Below are 18,414 nucleotides of genomic sequence, written 5' to 3'. Positions count from 1 at the left end.
TTGCAAATGTGTAAAATTGAACTGACCCATTTGTAATGGTGTGTATTGGGTCAACCACAGCCATCTTTTGCTGACAGTAATTGTTCATGGGGAAGTGGAGAAGAGCTTAAGGAGGACTAAAGAGAATGCTAGCCCACACTCAGTTTGTCAGTAAGGAACCCTACATGTATTTGAATACTCCTGATCAGGTACTGAAACTGCACTGATAGCTTTCGTGTCCCATGGATACAACTATGTAATCAACTTCTGAATGTCTGTTCTACCCTAACAAACATAACTGAGATAACTGAGTTGCTGTATATTAAGAAAAAGCAAAGCTGATTGTGTCATTTATTGTTACACTATTCATTTGCTGTTGTTTACTGTTGCTGTTGTTTTTAATGTACAGACTATTAAATTTGTATGTCAGCCTTGATTCAGCATTACGTTCAAATGAAGCGCATGTCTATTTAATGCTGTATTTGAATTTAAAACCTGTTTTAAAACATATTCTGATTTGAACCAACACTAGCTTAGAGGATGACATATTGGCCATTGTGATGAAATGACTAAGGGCCCCATTGTCTGTCCATGTTGCACTTTGTGTTTGCGTATTAAAATGTAATGAACAACAAGTGGCACCTATTTCAGCAGTTTATTTCTGCATCTTCATCCCATCAATTCTTCCGAGCGAACTGCTGCATCATGTCCATGGGCAGGGGAAAGATGATGGTGGAGTTCTTCTCGGCTGCGATGGAGGTGAGGGTCTGCAGGTAGCGCAGCTGAAGTCCAGAGGGAGACTCTGCGATGACGAGAGATGCCTCCTTTAGCGCCCGAGAGGCATTCATCTCCCCCTCAGCAGCAATCACCTGATATAGGTACAGAGTACAGTTCAAATTGACATAAACCCTAGAATGAATTACTCCTACAGCTACAATGTGCAGTATGTACAGTATTAGCCTACAGTTTGTACCAGTTGCTTTGGTGCAAAGTTATTGCAATTCTCAAAACAATTAGTGCAAACTGCACCAAGTATTACTCGCGAAAGCTCGTATCTCAAAAGCAAGTATTTATACCACTGAAACTGTCAATGTAATCAAAATGACTCATTCTCATGCCATTGTTTATGAACAAGGTAATCAAACTGATTATCAATATGACAGTTTACTCTGTAAGTCTAATGAACAATGCACAAGGCAGCACTATTTTCTGTGGCACAGCTATTTCAAATCTACTAAGTTACACATTATTGTGTGTGGAGAGGGTTGATTGCAAGAGAGTTGATATGTTTCAGTTTTTACTGTTCACAGACATTGTGACAGTATAAGGACAACAAAGGCTTTTACACATTGTGCAAAGGAAAATGATAAATAAACAGTAAAACACCCCTTGGTCAGAGCTGTGGTCCAATGTAAGCCAGATTTACTGTATAAGTAAATCATCCTGACATTCCTGTCTGTCAGGTCATATGTACAGTATATGTTAGACAGACTATGACAATTAGTAATGACAGCTAATTCAACACTTTGATACTGATACTCTCTCTCTGTGAAAGTTTTCTCACCTTAGCTCTGGCCTCCCTTGTTGCCTCTGCCTCTGCGGCCATAGCTCTCTGCAACTGGTGGGGAAGCTTCACGTCCTTAATCTCCACACGCTCCACCTTGATGCCCCATGGATCTGTGGCTTCATCCAGAGACTCCTGTATGTCAGCAATGAAGTATGATCTTCATTACTTTCATAATTACTTTCACACCTTTAAAACACTTACGTATTTAACTAGTATATAACTAGTATCTTCACTTACAGTGTAGTTCTCAGTACTTACGAGTTTACTATTATAAACTGAAAGTGGGCCAATTTAGTCGGAAGAAGTATAAACATAGTACATGTACAAGTGTACCACAAGTACATTTATACTAATAAACTTACTACCTAAAGTAAACTTGGGAATTATACTTCAACTGCACTTCAGTTTACTTGATAAAATGAACTTTAAGTATACCTTTTTTTGATAAGGGTGACTCTAAAGCCTTGTCGTACTCTCCCATACCTGCATGCTCAGTGAGATGCCTTGTCGGTCAGAAAGAAGCTCTGAAAGGTTCTTGGTCCCCAGAACGTTCCTCAGTGTGGTTTGTGCCAACAGCCGGGTAGAAGAGTTGGCATTGGAGACATTAGCCACCGAGGAAATAGGGCAGCTGACTCGGAAGTACACTACTCCATCCACAGACACAGTGACTGAGTCTTTGGTCAGAATCTAATGTGTTGTCAATATTACAGTAATAAAGTCAATATCAGTGATACAGTCATAACCATCTTTCTATGTTACTGTATAACATTTCTGTGCAAATCAGTAGTCTTCAGGCAACTAATCCGATATAATTTCAAGGTTGTGTTTAGTTGGTTACTTTACTTAGGAAACTAGGAATGCAGTTTAAGTTCCACTGAGCAATAAAAGCTGTTAGACAGACCTCTTGTGGTGGAATATCAAAGGAGATGGTGCGCATGTCCACTTTCACAAATGTGTCTGTGAAGGGTACCACAATGAAAATGCCTAAACAGATAGAGAACAGGATGTCATCAGATTAGTCATCTTCAGTAATCAATGCATTACAGAACTAAATTGGAATTGATGTGTGTCAGATAAATGATCAGATCTCACCCGGTCCTTTAGGTTTTCTATCCACAATACGGCCCAGTCTGAAAATAACAGCTCGTTCATACTCCTTCACAATCTAAAGGAAGTGAGTCAAACAATAATATTTAAATGCCCCTTATTTGCTATCAAAATAGGATTGTGAATAAATGGAGCAGGTTCAGGCTCAGTGATTTACACACTTCATATTCATTTACCTAGTAGTAAATTATTTATTTTGTTGATGCTATTTTTCTAATTTCAGTGTTCATTTATGTTGTACATATGGGAAACATACCTTTATGCACATGAATATAGATATAGGAAAAGTAGCCAATGTGAACAGCACAGAAATGAGAAACAATATCCAGCCACACCGCCCCAATCCTGTTTTCTCTTCCTCATCTGAGGGTAGAGGTGAGATGGATTAACACAATACACACATTATTTGTGTTTTCGTCATTAATATCAAAATGGTCCTTCAACTGTGCTCCATCAGGTCTTCCTCATGCCACTATGAGAATGTGAAACTAATAGTTAAGAATTGATGTGACATTTTAAAGACCCATCACCCAGATCAGGCACAGACACAGGCCAACAGTAAATCCAGATGATGGGGAATGTGATGTGTGTGATTTTTTATTCAAATCAGCAACTATATAATTCAGAATCCATAAGGCTTTTTGAATATATTAATTCTATAGTTTCTCTATGTTTACACTTCCCTTTTGTGATTGTTCAATTGAAATTACATGATATACTGTAGGCCTACTTATTGTAAAGTAGATTTTAAATAAATAATTCTAAATATTTAAGCAGAATTTACTGTATTATCTACACTATAAAACAAGTCTGTGCTGAAAGTTTAGCCAACCTGGCTGCTGTATGGTAATGAGAAATTAGATTACATCAAGTATCAAGTCCTTTTCCCGCTCACTGCATGTTGTTCATTTAAAAGTATCAAGTGATGTAAGTCACTCCAGTAACCGGTCACATGTCCTTGCTGACTCACTGTTGTCTGGTAACTATGCCTCCTCCCCTGCTAACTTCTCCAAAGAGCATACACAAGGGTCCCCGCTCCACATAGCAACCACTTTTAAACACAAGGAAACCTTTAAGAAATAGCATACCCTAAACTAGAAACAGTCAATAAGGATCTCAACAACAAGCTGTAAAGTCTGAAGTTATTCGGTCCATGTAGCATGTCTACAGTATGTTCCATTATAGCAGTCACCTACCCTAGCAGTACACTAGGTGCATGTGTGGATGGTTTACCTACCCTGTATGATGCTTTTGCTACTCTCACTGCGAGCATCTGCGATCTTCAGCTGGTTCACCATGCCTGCTGCCAGTGCACTCGTTGGGAAGCGTAAGGAGGCTTTGGAGGCCAGGAACAGCTCTACGCAGGGTGTGAGGGGGAGTGGAGGTTTTTGTCTCCAAGCATTTCAGGGTGTGGCCTATCCCCTTATCTGACAGCATCCCAGACTCAGCCTCAGTCATGGCCTGCAGTGCAACTAACCCCAGCTAAGTAGGTATCAACATAAACAAATACAGAGCAAAGCCTATCTGCATGCTCCTGGTCAGAGTAGCTTCACTTTTGTTTTATAATTTCCTCCTCAAAGAGTGAAATGCTTCTGAAACCCTGCTCTATTGATTAAAATGTGGTTGTGTTGTGACATGAATAAATCATAGGTGGATAATATGACACCACTGTCGTGAAATATGATCACACCACCGTGGTGGCGTCACACATCCAAGACCTTGTGAGTTTGGATTTTACTGCTCCGTAGGTATGGCATCGTGCATGTACTCTAGTGAATTTTTAATGCATAGGCTCATCATGTCATATGCATCTCATGTGTGTGCTTCTTCTTTTTTTTTTTTTTTTTTAAACCGCAGTGGACCTCCATAGTGCAGACGGTGGCTGTGAACTCCATTTACTGTGCACTTCCCTTTGCACACAGCCAGGGATTCATGTTCATGTTCCACCACAGAGTGATCTCTCTACGCTCAGCTGCTGTGTTGGGGCCCCTCAACATCACTTGTTGTTAAAAGGTATCCTTGGCCCTGAGGAACAGTTCCCTGTGGAGGAGACTGACTGCTTTAATGATGTTTGCCTTCTCTGCCCAGGACCACAAAAGCTCTGTGCAAAGTGCTATAGATTATCATTTGTATACACAATACGAATAAAAACAGAATGTAATATTTAGATGCAAAAGGGACACTGACAACATATCAAATGTTGAAAATGACAAATTTGACTATTTCATGGAAAATATGTATGTTCATTTTGAATTTGATACCAGCAACACGTTTAAAAAAAAAAATTGGTATAGGGGCAACAAAATGCTGGAAAAGTTGTGTAATGATAAAGAAAACAAAATTAGGAATATTTCACAACTAATTAGGGTAACTGGCAGCATGATTGGGCATGAAAAAGAGCATAGTCTCTTAGAAGAAAAGATGTAGGGATATGCATCACTCTTTGTAAACCTGTGTAGACAAATTATGAAACAATTTCATTTTAATGCTTCTTAAGGACATCATCTACAGTACATAATATTAAAATATTCAGAGAATTCAGAGAAATATTTGCAAACAAGGGGTTGGAGCCGAAAAACGATATTGGATGGCCATGGTCTTTTGGACCTCAGATGGCACTGCATTAAAACCAAATCCTTTTTCTGTAAAGAAAATCATTATATGGGCTCAGGAAAACTTCTAATAACCATTGTCTATGAGCACAGTTTGATGTTCAATTCAGAAATGTGTTTGTGTAAACCAAATTAGGTGCATGATAGAATGACAAACATGATTATGAATACCCCATACTGTTGAGCAACTGAAATCCTATATATCCTCTAGCAACTGGTCTCCTCAGTTCCTAAACATTTACAAACTTTTGTTAAATGAAGAGGTGAAGCTGCACACTGGTAAATATACCCCTGTCCCGACTTCTTTTGCAGCTAATACTTTTTCGAGATTTGTAGATTTTCAAATTCTGTTTTTTTATTCGCATTTTACATAACGTCCCAACTTTTCCTGATTTGAGGTTGTATATACATATATTTCACCACTTTATAAAATACTTTAATATACTGCTTGTTGTTTCCAAGATCCAAGAAACAGTTTTTGTCTAAAACGTGCAAACACCATTAACAGCATTGTCACGACTGATAAAAACAGACATCCATTGGGTGTTCTGCCACGGACCACATAACTGTACATATAGGCGGGTCAATATAGGGTTTAACGTCAAAAACATTGATACAAAAGTTTTTTTTTATAGATTCTGGTACTGTTGGACATGCTAAATAACATACTAAAAATCTAGTAAAATCTAACCTTGGGAAAGGGATCATTTTCAAAATGGCCGCCAAAAGCGCTGTCAACAGGTTAGAATGGCTATATCTCAATTACTATTCAGCCTACAGGGGTGAAATTGATATCAAATGATGGTCAAATTAAACAAGAATAGGATTTTAAATGTTAAAATTGAAAATGTTTCAATGCTCTACCTTTTTCAGCCATAAATTAAAATCAATGTGTTTTAATACAGAGCAAATGCAATACAGGATTATTAACCATCTCCATGGCATGGAGGAAGATAAGACATGTCTTAACTGGTGTTATATCTCATCTAGAGGTTATATGCTTTTATAAAATATGTAGTTTAGGGTGTTTGATTTGTTTTCCCTGGACTGTACATGCCAAAATGTATCTGCTTTACACTAGATTCACCAATACAGAATAGAGGGCAATGTATTGATCATGGCATGGAGGAAGATGGGACATGTCTTAACTGGTGTTATATCTCATCTGCAGGTTAAATGCTTTCAGAAAATATATAGTTTAGGATGTTTAATCTGTTTTCCCTGGACAAAAGAGGCCAACATGTATCCCCTTTACACTAGATTCGCCTATTCATTATAGAGGGCATTGTATTGTGCATGCATGGAGGAAGATAAGACATGTCTTAACTGGTGTTATATCTCATCTAGAGGTTATATGCTTTTAGAAAATATATGGTTTTGGGTGTTTAATCTGTTTTGCCTGGACAATATAGGCTAAAATGTATCCCCTTTACACTAGATTTGCCTATACAGAATAGAGGACAATGCATTGTTCATGGCATGGAGGAAGATGGGACATGTTTTAAATGGTGCTATATCTTATCTAGAGATTATATGCTTTCAGAAAATATATATTTTAGGGTGTTTCATTTGTTTTCCCTGGACTGTATATGCCAAAATGTATCAGCTTTACACTATATTTGCCTATACAGAATAGAGTATGTATTATGCTTGGTGTGGAGGAAGATGGAAATGTTATTTTGTTGATTAATGTTATATTTCATGTACAGGGTATATGCTTTTACAATATGTAGAGTAGAGTTTGCGAGTAAGTGGCTGTTTTATGACTTTAATGAACCATGACCCATGTACTGTATAGGCATGCATTGTATATTTGTGTAGATCAATAATTGTTGGCATCTATCAGTAGGGGGGAGCTAATTAAACTGAATCTTAAACTATATGCATAAGTAGATCAGAAATAATTATTATATCATTATTCATCATCCTCTGACTCCTCTGAAAGGAACTTGTGTGGATTGTCACATTGTTCATTTTGACACGTTCCACAGGCAGCAGTGCAAGGTAATCCATATCTTCTACACGAACAGCAGAGTGTCTTGCAGAAATGCACACAATTAAGAACAGTTGACTGTCTCTGTACTTGGATCTAACATGAAAGAGTATTTGATTGAGGTTAATTCCATTCCATTCGGTAATCAGTATCTGAAAGCTAAACTGAGGGAGCGGTACGGGAATGACATATGTTTCACAGAAGGGAAAGCTTTTGAAGGCATGGTGACACTGAGAGAGAAAACATCATGCATCCTCAGGTCCTACTATATTAAGAACACTAAAAAGGTGGAGATGAAGAGTCATCAGTGTCCTCTTAATCTGATAAAACACGACAAACACTTTCCTAGGCTGAATAATGCATCAGATATAGCCAAAATTAGCTTCCGGTGGCCATCTTGAAAATTCTAAGTCTTTGAAAATGATGATCTGATACTTTAGTCTGACGTATATGAATCAGTGACCTCTAAATCTGATTAAACACGAAAAACACTTTCCTAGGCTGATTAATGCTTCAGATATAGCCAAAATTAGCTTCTGGTGGCCATCTTGAAAATTATAAGTCTTTGAAAATTATGAACTGATACTTTAGTGTGACATATATGAATCAGTGACCTCTAAATCTGATTAAACATGAAAAACACTTTCCTAGGCTGATTAATGCTTCAGATATCCCAAATTAGCTTCTGGTGGCCATCTTGGACGCCATCTTGAAAATGACCCCTTTACTGGGGTCAGATTTTACTAGATTTTTAATATGTTATTAAGTACATCTAAAGGTATCATAATCAGTTGAAAAACCTTTTGTATCAATTTTTTTGAGGTTAGGTGTTTTTTTTTTTCATATATTGACCCACCTAATAGGCTGGAGTGGACGGCTAATGGGAGCAACAGTTGAGTTCATCTGTGACACATCTCACATGTAAAAAGGGCTTAAAGCAAAGAAAATGCCTGTGCCTGAAGTTATCAAGATGTCATATAGGCCTGTAGGCATATTGCCCACTTTCAATTCTAAAACAACCCAGCCCATGCCTGAATTTAGAGTCTAGCTCCCAAATGTCCCAAATTAAAACCAACAAATATCACATGACCATATTCCACAGAATTAATTTGAGATGATTCAAAAGGAGTTACTCATAAAAAAATACTTATGCTACTACAGACCATCTCCCCTATAACTGGTCAGTATCTTCTTATCTTTTATGAAATGTTTAAGTAGTAATAGTGTTAGTGGTTCTTAAAGCTGCAGTAGGCAAGTCTGACAGATTGAGGGGACTTAATTTTGAATGTTTACAACTCTCATGCCCCTCCCCCACTACCACCGAGCATCCCCTCATCGAGACTGCACCAGACTGTGATTGACAGTCACATCTCACACAGCCCTGCTCTGATTGGAGCTGTGGAATTTTGCAAAACAAATAACAGGCTCTAGGTGGAGGTAGAAGTGCATGATTGATGCATGCTGATTTATGTTGTTCTGTCAGAGCATAGTGTCGGTTTCAGTGAATATGATCAGAAAATCTTGCCTACTGCAGCTTTAAGTTATGTGAGTGGACACACATACACACATCCGGATCCAAGATCATGCCCGCATATCTTGTGCGAAATTTTGAAGTTACTCAGACTAGTTATGTGAGTGGCCACACAAACACACAGATGGGTGGATGGCCCCCATTACAATGCAATACCTTCTGCCCCCTAGTGGAGGTGGGAGTAAAATGACATATTATTCAGTGTTACTTTCAATGAAGTCACCAGAGACAAAATGTTTTAATAGATCATGTGATTAAATGTGCTTAGAGTACAATACTACCTGAGGAGTGTAAAGAGATTTTCAAGTAATATTACTAATAATAAAACAAGCTCACAAGCAGCATAGCATCGCATCATCATCTTTGCTGGGAGATAAATACAGTCTTGACATTGTTTGAATCAGCATGACGTGCTATTGTTATTTCCTAACATATTTTTACAGAAGAGGCTTGCAAGTATCCCAAGACCAAGTGTAAATAAAAAGCAACCCTGATAACAGAGAACCCTCCACCACTCCCTCCAGTTTCTAACGTCAGGCAGACAGGATAACGTACCACTAGCTCGGAGAAACATTAACAAGAAATAATTCATCCCCTCTGCAATAGCCATTTGGAATAACACCAAATGAACACTCCACAGCCCCTGTCTTGTATGTCTGTATGAATGTCTTTTAAATGTGAGCCTTGTCAAAGAAAACCTTTTGAAATGAAAAAGTATATCTAATCTAAATAAAGTGCAGTGGGACTTATTTTAAATGAAAAGTACGGAGGCATTGTTTAAGGACTCCTGCAAAATATAAAGGCGCACCACTTAAAATAAAAGTAGATTTTTTTGTCTTTAAAGATGTACGCCTGTTATTTTGCTATCTATCTGTACATACAGTATATATATATATATATATATATATATATATATATATATATATATATATATATATATATATATATATATGGTGTACACATTAGTTGTGTTTGCAGAAAGATGCATGAAATAATGCATGTTTTGCAGAAACAGGTGTAAACAGCCTTTTTAGACATGGCACATTTGAATGGGAACAGGCGGGCAGGAATGGGGTTGAATAATCCATCCCGTGTAAACTCCGCAGGCTTTTGCAGGCGGGTGTGGTGGTGCAAAACGTGACAGAACAAAACAAAACATGACATAATTCTGCGTGACAGTACCGGAATCCTTCCTGCTCAGGCCTCTAACATACCTACTGCTGTAAAACACAAGTCACTGATTTTCCTGAGAGAGAGAGAGGTGCAGTGGGCGGAATGGCAGCATCATCATCATCTCTGCAGACGGACAGCGGAGGACCTCAGCTGTCAAACTTCCTCATCAGGGCTTTGCGGCTGAGCTCGTAGGCCAGGAACAGGGCTCCGTTTGCAGGGAAAGTTCGGATCATGGTTGGGGTGAGACCAGAGTACAGCGGTGCCACTCCTACAGACAGACAGAGAAATAAAAGTTAAATGAAACTTTATTCTATACTCACATACTGTATATATACTTTTCTACAGTATGCATATACACATAATATATAGTACACTGTATGTATAGGCTCAATATATTTATATAATTGCATTTTTAACATGCAGATGGCCTTCTTTAAAAACAGCTCACCTTCGTTGCGTACAATGCCAATGAAAGTCTTGAGGAAGCCCTCCTGCCGCCCGGCCAGAGACAGTACTTGTATGCGGGACTTTACACAGTCGATGGGGTACACCACCAGCCAAAGGCACGCCCCCCCAAAGCCTCCACTGAACATGAGGGGAAGCACACCTGCAGAATACAACCACCACAGAGATCACACACCAGACCATGGTATTCCAGATCAACTCGGCGACTAACAACGAGTTCAAAACAATGCATTACAAAGCTCTCATCAAAAACTCACAATAATAAGCTGTGAAAGGCTGGACACAACAGCATTTACCAGCATTTAACAGCATATTGTTCATATTTAATTCATGATGTGGTAACATCTGAACATCTGATCTGACACTCTCTAAGACAGTGGTCTGAGCTGAATCTCACCTATGTCCTCTTTGTCCTTGCCCATGTGCTGAGCGAATGTGGAGCGGCTGAGCTCGTATCCGCCGAAGAAGCAGAAGTATCCCGGCAGCTCCCGGACTATGGTGGTGGTCAGGCCCTGGTAGAAGCCCAGCGGCCCATTAGTCCGAATCACGTTCCTCACTACTGACCACACCGTGCTGGGGGAGAAACATTCAAATGAGTAGATACAACAGCAACAACTGTCACCCAATGTCATTTGGATATATTATTGTGTTTCTCAAAGAATTTTCTCTCTTGTGACCTTTCCATTTACTTTTCTCCTTCAGGTTTAAAAACCCCTGATAGCAGCTAGACAAAATGTCAAACACACTACCACCACCACCAGTGCCTCCGCTTACTTAATCACCATCTTTTATTAACCCTTTGATGGATTCCCTTTTGCCGGACTGACCTCTTCTGGCCGCTGGCAATCTTGCCCGATGCCTCCATTTCATGCATGGCCTGCAGGCGACACTTCACCAGCTCCGTGGGGCAGAGGGCCAGCGAGGAGAAGATGGAGGCCACTGACCCCGAGCACGCCTTCTGAATATCACTTAACCACACGGCCACAGAGAGACAAGGAGGAGTGAGTGAATGAGTGAGCAGGACAGTGAGAGGAGTGGAGACACCCTGCTCTGGTGTTTATCATGGGGAGCAGCAGCTGTGTGTTGGAAAGACTAAAAGCCCGACTGACATTTTTTAATTTAAAAAAAAAGAAAAGAAAGCTGGGACTTCTTGTTATGAAAATTGTATGCGGTTGCGAGTTCCGTTGAGAAAAAATGATAACGTGGTGAATCCCTTTTTTTGCATTTGCACTGCTGAGTACAATCCTCCAGGCATTCCAAACCAGCAAAGAGCTTAGATATGCAAATGATTCATGGCGACATTTTTACAACAAATAACATGATTATGTTTGAGCAGAAAAGATTGACGATAGACATGAGAACATCAGCAGGGCATGACAGGGGTTGCAGCTGAACTCAGATGCACTCGGGGCAGCACAAAACCATGTGTTAATTTACTGCACACACAAACACACACACCCACACACCAGAGGCTCATGTAGCGTACCTCCATGGCACTCATAGCTGAGATATGAAACTGGTAATAAACATGAGCAGGCATATCATGTTCGCTACTGGGCATGCCAGTCCGTGGGACACTTTACGTGGAGATCAACACGAGATAGGCTATATTTACTTGGTGTACATTCACTATTCTGGCATCAATATCTTTAGTATTACTGTAAGTAACTCATAATAAAATTGTCATACTATTAATGTATAATTTCAAATCAGTAGTGTACGAGTTGACCACATATTCTGTATAACACCCCACAACATAGTTTAAAAACATTGATGGAAGACTATTTTAAAGCATATCATACTACTACTGCAACTAAGCTTGGTAAATATACTATATATAAAGCTTAACCTAAATTACTACTATGTAATATTCAAATGTGTTTACAAAACCAGTAGAAGCACAATGCATTACAAGCACTTTGCCTCTGTGGTGATTTACTCATTGAAGTGTGCTCAAAGTCTAGGTAAGGCTTCGCTATCAGGACCCGTATTCGCAAAGCTACTAAATTGCACTAAACGGTTTTAACAAGGTTTCTCGTAAAACCTATTCACAAAGCGGCTGAGACCAACTTTTAGTACGTTGAAAAATGACAACTCCTTAGATAAGATAAGATAACATAAGACAAGAGCTCCGTTGCTATGGTTGACGTAATTTCTCTTGCACAAAGCTTGTGTGCCATGGTCTTTGCTGATGAGAGGGCATAGACCTCTGAAGTTCACCTACAAAAAAGCTGACATCTTTGTCCATATATGGAGATCTGGTCTCTTGTGATTTCTCTTATGGGAAAGTAACATGGGGATTTTGAATAATTGCACCTGTTAAACTCTCGCGGGGACAAAAAAAGTCTGAAATGCAGACGTTTTGCTCTACACACTTTGTCCTCTGCCTCCTAGTGGATACTGTGATCTTCGGTATGTAACACAGCGAACTTTGACTTTTGCTGGTTACCCCCCTTCCCCCTTTTCTCGTAAATCCCCCGCTCGAGTTGGAAAGTGTAAATTACCCAGCTTTCTTGCGGCATTTCACGCAGGCACGCCCCCTTTACCTCGGAGTACTTGAGGGTACCCCGAGGTGGCCGTACGACCTTACGACAAACATGGCTGCACCCATAGTTGAGTTGAGATGACATGTATTTTCTTTGCATTTGTACTGTGTTGGTCATTTTAATGTCGATACAATGCTCTTACACACTAGCTTACATTGCTGTTTCAATCCGGTCACCAATTCATTCATGCATTGCACGGTCTTGCTGTGCGTGCAATACAATGTAACGATTTGTTTTCCAGATTTGTTAAGTTACAAAAAAAAGTTTTTATTATTAATTCACATTGACCATAAGGGACAATGAGGTATGTGTTCTCGTGTTCTAGACCAATGTCCAGCACTAACGAGACAGCTGCTGCCCTGGTGGCATCCATGTTCTTCCCAAAAAGACTACAAACCCCAGCGTTCGCGCTAGCAACTCATTCGTACATGTCGTACGGGTGGGCGTACGAGGATTTATGATACAAAAGGAAAGGGCCATTAGCTTCTATTAACACCCAGATCTCCTTATATGGGCAAAGATGGCAGCTTTGCATGATGGCAGCTTTGCATACTTTTTGTAGGCGAACTTCAGAGGTCTGTACGAGCACCGCGAAGGACAACAAACAAACAAATAAATAAATAGGCAAAAGGCTAGTAATGGAATACACTACAGACTGATGCCGTATATTTGCAATACAATTTCATTTAATTTCATTTACAATAACGTTACATTTAGTTTAGATCTTGACAATGAATGGTTTTAGTGGTTGTTGGTGGCGTTATTGCATCCCTTAAAACACACAATTATTCACTCCCGATTGAGATCTCCTGTAAGTGATTCTGCATGTGCATTTTCAAAACATTGCGACGTGAAACACAACAGCTGCTTACAATCGTTTCTGAATAGTGAGTTAGGAGTCCTCTCGTCTAGCCTTCTTTGAACCTGTCCCAGACTTAGGTGCTAGTTTTAGCACTAAAATACTTTAGGTGTTTCTCCTTAATCCGCCAGTAAGGAGCTAGGCCTTTTAACCTTGAAACTCTTTGTGAATATGGGCTCAGATCTCTCTGATAGCACATCTCATATCTCAGTGGAGGTCCTGACCACATTGCCTCATGGAGTCGCCTAATTCAGCATGTCCTCTTGGGCATGCTTGGACATACTGAATTCAACCTACTGTATTGTCAAAACCCACTGACCTGAGCCTACTGACAAGCGGTCACTGATTTCAGATAAACCCTGGATGTCAAATGCCATTGCCTGCAAGGAAAGGATAGGTCACACCTCAGCTGTAAAAAGACAACAGGACAGACCTACAGTTTGTTGCTCCAAACCAATAGTGGATTCACTCTAAGAGAGGCAGTAAGGTGTGATGGCAACAGTTTTGGAATCTTTAGGAATGTCAGGTTGCCAACAACTCCCTCTTTCTAAATTCCAGCGTAACAAAGAGGTAGAATGTCTTTCACTGAGCCAAAACAATAGTTCTGTTGAGTTGTCTTTTCACAGTTGGATACCCTGACTGTGTGACTGCACTGGTTCGGGTGTTTCTGTTTGGGGCGTTCGGTCACCTCAGCTCGGTTCCCCGCTCCCGCCCAGAGACGTAGCGCACCACGTCCTGGCAGAAGCCGTAGCTCATGAAGAGCACGGCGTTCTCAGCGATGTTGGCGATGAGGGCCGGTGAGGTGCCCCGGTACAGGCCTCGCAGCCCCACCTGCTGGTAGACGGAGGTGAAGCAATGCAGGAAGCCGCGGTACATGCCCGGGAACGTCTGCATCTTCACCTTGGCCGTGTCGAAGGGCTGCCCAGTGAACACACACGCAGTGCCGCCTGGAACAGGAGGATTGGTGTGTTCACATAAGAGGGACAGAGAGAGAGATGAAAGATTACCAGTTACAGTAACACAACAGCAGAGGGAGGGAGAGATCGTAAGTTGGATGAGCACAAAATGAGCACAGGACATGGACTGATTCCAAAAAGCAGTGGATGGATGGTCATAAACAAAGACATCATTCAGTACAGTGAGCGCCACTCTCACTCACAACATGGCGGTCGGCCAGCGCGAGTGCACTTGGGGTCTCCCTTCAACCCAGCTTGCCGCTATCGCACTGCACACATGGTAGGACACACAATCTGCACGGGAACCACACAGCTGTGGGAGTGAGTGAACCACTGCACCTATACAATCCTGCACCCAGGGGTGGAAATGTACTTTTTTAAAATGGGCATATCTGCCAGCCACTGACAGACAAGTGCTCAAATTCACCAGCCACTCAACAGTAGATCCTTATTTTGTGTCTTACTTCTTTTACTTCTTATCCTTATTTAAATCTACCAGCCACTTTCATATTGGCTGGTGACCAGTGGTCAATCCAGCCCCTGTCTGCACCATTACACTGCATTCCTCAGCACTGCAACTGGATTTATCTGCAGTTCTAGCAGGCCTGCATATATCAGGGCTTACAATTAATTTTTCAAAATTAAAATTCCCCCTTCAGTGATTCACATAGGGGGGATTAATATAGTTTGAGGGGAATACTTGTGGGCTTAAATAAGTCTTAAACTACACCAAATTAGGCACAAGGCCATACCTTTTATAAACCGAGGAGTTTATTACACTGTTGTTAAATTTAAACTACGGATATATTCTAAGACATTTAGGCCGACACTTGTCTCTGGGCTGCTTCCCCTATGGGTTAGAGGAATAGAGTTATGGGTTATGGAGATAGAGCATTTTAGAACCAAACTCTTCAAGTGTACACCTGATTACCTTTAAACTAGTTTTATAGTTTGGTGCAACTGGATTAATGGATAACCATTGATTTAATCCATGTTAAAACTTAATCCTTGTTGGATTAAGATACAGCTGACACAGCCATTATTTTTTAGGAGTTTTAGTTAGGAGCTACTTTTAACCTTAAGATTCTTTGTGAATACGGGCCCTGGACAGTATCAAGTGGCGCAACTGGCCACAGCGCCCGTACCACATTTAGGTCGACGTGCCCATGGGGACCTGGGTTTTAGTCGACCCAGGTAATTTCCCAATCCCACCCCACCTCGTTCAATTCAATTCAATATGCTTTACTGGCATGACTGTGCATTGTACAATATTGCCAACGCATTACAAATGAGTGGGAAAGAAAATAAAAGCAGTGATAATGGTAATGTTAATAATACTGTAGTAATAACATATAATTATAAATACTAGTAATAATAGTAATAATGAAAGAAAAAAATTAACGATTAGAGAAAAACTACAGTATAAAAAAGGAATAACCCCCCAAAGAATTAAATAATCTTTCTCCCACTTGCTTCCTGTCACTCACTTCACTGTACTATCAAATTAAAGGTATAAAAGCCCATATTTATTTTTAAAAGTGGAAAAGGTCTACCATACCAATAGCTCCTGCAGAGAGGTCTATGATGGCCTGGACAACAGGATGTGGAGCCATGATGACGAGGATGATGATGAAGATGATGATGAGGATGATTAAAATACAAATCCCCCACACAGACTCTAGTCCTCTCTTACACGCCGGTCCCCCTCACAGCAGAGTCTAAATCAGAATGGCAGCAGATCTTCAGGAAGGTCTACATTCACGATGCAATAGGCTTTTAAGCAGTTACGGAGAGGTGAAGACAGAAGGCAGACACTTCTGCTTTTTTTTAGCTGATAGTTCCTGCTTCCATTGTATTCTCACTTTATATCACTTTCACATACAGTAAGCTATTACTCAAGAGAGGATGAATGCAAGGTCATCTCATCTCTGTATTCCCTTTCTATGTCAGTTATTTACAGTTTTTACAACTGTTTACACACATTTTCAAAACTGTCTATTTTTCATAACTCTACACACAAAACCCAGAATTGCTCACACAAAATGCAAAATGCCTGAATTCTCCAGCAAAATGACACAAGCAAGCATTCACCTCACATTATAAACACTTTTGTCATAATATGACATTTTGCATACGTCATGTCTTTCATTGACTTCTATGTGTATTTTCATCTAAAGTCATCTATAGAGAGAAGTTCAAATTCACAGTAAGCAATATTGAATCCAAAAAATAATGATTTTCCCAAATAATTTGCTGTTGGGTGCAGCTGGGTGTGTATTCATAGGCCTGTAGACCCTTTCAACTGCAGAAACAAACATGTATTCCTAAGGCATATCAGGAGGCACAGTAAACAACATTGAGTTACTGTAATGGTACCTTGGGGACAAACAAAAATAAAGAAGACACAAATGTCTGATTAATTTTCATTTCAAAGTATCTGCATTGGTTCTGGACATTTCAACCAAAAAAGTATAATGTAGCGAGTGCCTGCACTATGTATAACCCCGGCCACGTGTTGGCAGCCGAGTGTGGACCCCTGGGACATAAGCGACCTTTTTTATGTTCTGGGCCAGATGTGGAAAAAGAAAAACTAACTAAACACTGCCATTGAATGAGAGACATTACAATATTATATCATACAATAAGTAGACCTATCCTTTATAATACATAGTCATATACGGCTTTGCCTACTGGATTTTTTTACCACACTAAAATCCTCAGCTCAGAATCCAGTGTGGACCATTAATTACTGACTAATGGTTAACAGTAAGACGTGATTAAAAGGGTCACATTTTGCAGCAGTAGGCCAGTAAGCAGTTTAACAGTTCCACATCAGAAAAATGTCCTATTCTAGACCTACATCCAAGCAAGTCAATACCTAACACCTGATGGATAGGCCTAACAAGTTCACGTGCATACAGTCGCCTTCATAAAAAGAATGATCTGACCCTTTAAGAAACATGAGATCTATTTTGGTGTTGAGATGCGAACGAAGAATTAGCCCAAATTAGGCACAAGAAGTCTAATCCTGTTTAAATGAGTACGTGCATGCCTGATACATCACCAGGTTTTGCCTTAGCCTACGCTATGGCACCAGAAAATGTGACCAGCGGTTGGACATATTTCAGTGAAACACGGTCTATTCATTTACGCACACATTTCGGCACAGATACTAAAAACGTGGATGATCCATACACAGTATGACAGTAAAGCCTTTACCTACCTTGTAGCCTACCTGCTGTTTAGCCGGACTCAAACCTCATGGCACATTCCGGCCCAGGCAATCTTGAGGATTCAGTCACATATGTTCCATATGGTAACACGTTAATGTCTGAGGTCTGGCAAAAGGTCATTTGGGCAAAGTCTATTTATTTGAATTTCTAGAGCTAGACCCGGAATTGCCGCATTCCGTGAAACCTGAACAGCCGACACCTGAGGCAAGTTAGCTAGCTAGTAAATGTAAAACGGAAAGAAAAGGTGTTTAAACCTATTTAAACATAATATATCTGGTAATTAAAAACACACATAAGTGTGTGCAATAAATAAAAGTGTCTGTGTGAGAACTGCTGCTGAATAAACACGCGCCACCACGACCAAAGCAATAAGGAAGTGCGCAAGTCTCAAGG

At 40.1% G+C, this 18,414-nt stretch overlaps 2 protein-coding genes across 5 annotated transcripts; both read right to left on the bottom strand.

The window, feature by feature from the left end:
• Nucleotides 1-186: 186 nt before the first annotated feature.
• On the bottom strand, nucleotides 187-4,217 carry stoml3a (stomatin (EPB72)-like 3a). The gene is made up of 7 exons (XM_042062733.1): nucleotides 3,891-4,217; nucleotides 2,910-3,016; nucleotides 2,639-2,711; nucleotides 2,448-2,530; nucleotides 2,030-2,233; nucleotides 1,544-1,678; nucleotides 187-848 (listed from the first exon to the last, which is right to left on the bottom strand). Exons 1-7 carry the CDS (start codon nucleotides 3,949-3,951, stop codon nucleotides 657-659), a joined length of 855 nt encoding a protein of 284 aa, XP_041918667.1. The 5' UTR covers nucleotides 3,952-4,217; the 3' UTR covers nucleotides 187-656.
• Nucleotides 4,218-9,743: 5,526 nt separating this feature from the next.
• Nucleotides 9,744-18,414, bottom strand: slc25a15a (solute carrier family 25 member 15a). 4 transcript variants are annotated; one of them, XM_042062730.1, is made up of 7 exons: nucleotides 18,012-18,414; nucleotides 16,347-16,506; nucleotides 14,521-14,779; nucleotides 11,255-11,395; nucleotides 10,825-11,000; nucleotides 10,411-10,569; nucleotides 9,744-10,230 (listed from the first exon to the last, which is right to left on the bottom strand). In XM_042062730.1, the coding sequence occupies exons 2-7, from the start codon at nucleotides 16,399-16,401 to the stop codon at nucleotides 10,109-10,111; spliced, it is 912 nt and encodes a 303-aa protein (XP_041918664.1). In that variant the 5' UTR covers nucleotides 16,402-16,506; nucleotides 18,012-18,414; the 3' UTR covers nucleotides 9,744-10,108. The 4 variants fall into 4 exon arrangements, with proteins under 4 accessions (XP_041918664.1, XP_041918665.1, XP_041918666.1 ...); XM_042062731.1 differs by having other exon boundaries at nucleotides 18,024-18,414; XM_042062732.1 differs by lacking the exon at nucleotides 16,347-16,506 and having other exon boundaries at nucleotides 18,012-18,413.

Source organism: Alosa sapidissima, chromosome 15, assembly GCF_018492685.1.
Source record: "Alosa sapidissima isolate fAloSap1 chromosome 15, fAloSap1.pri, whole genome shotgun sequence".
NCBI classification, from domain to species: Eukaryota; Metazoa; Chordata; class Actinopteri; order Clupeiformes; family Clupeidae; genus Alosa; species Alosa sapidissima.
The sequence above is the reverse complement of the archived record's forward strand: the minus strand, read 5'-3'. Positions and strand labels throughout refer to the sequence as shown.

Excerpts from the sequence above, each read along its gene's own strand:
- stoml3a (XM_042062733.1), bottom strand. The coding sequence starts at position 3,951 with ATGGTGAACCAGCTGAAGATCGCAGATGCTCGCAGTGAGAGTAGCAAA. Across the intron at positions 3,017-3,890 it reads TAGCAAAAGCATCATACAGG|ATGAGGAAGAGAAAACAGGA; the intron begins GTAGGTAAACCA and ends CTCTACCCTCAG. Across the intron at positions 2,234-2,447 it reads TTGATATTCCACCACAAGAG|ATTCTGACCAAAGACTCAGT; the intron begins GTCTGTCTAACA and ends ACAACACATTAG.
- slc25a15a (XM_042062729.1), bottom strand. The coding sequence starts at position 14,912 with ATGTCCTGTGCTCATTTTGTGCTCATCCAACTTACGATCTCTCCCTCC. Across the intron at positions 11,396-14,520 it reads GAGCGGGGAACCGAGCTGAG|TGATATTCAGAAGGCGTGCT; the intron begins GTGACCGAACGC and ends CGTGTGGTTAAG. Across the intron at positions 10,231-10,410 it reads TGGCATTGTACGCAACGAAG|GAGTGGCACCGCTGTACTCT; the intron begins GTGAGCTGTTTT and ends GTCTGTCTGTAG.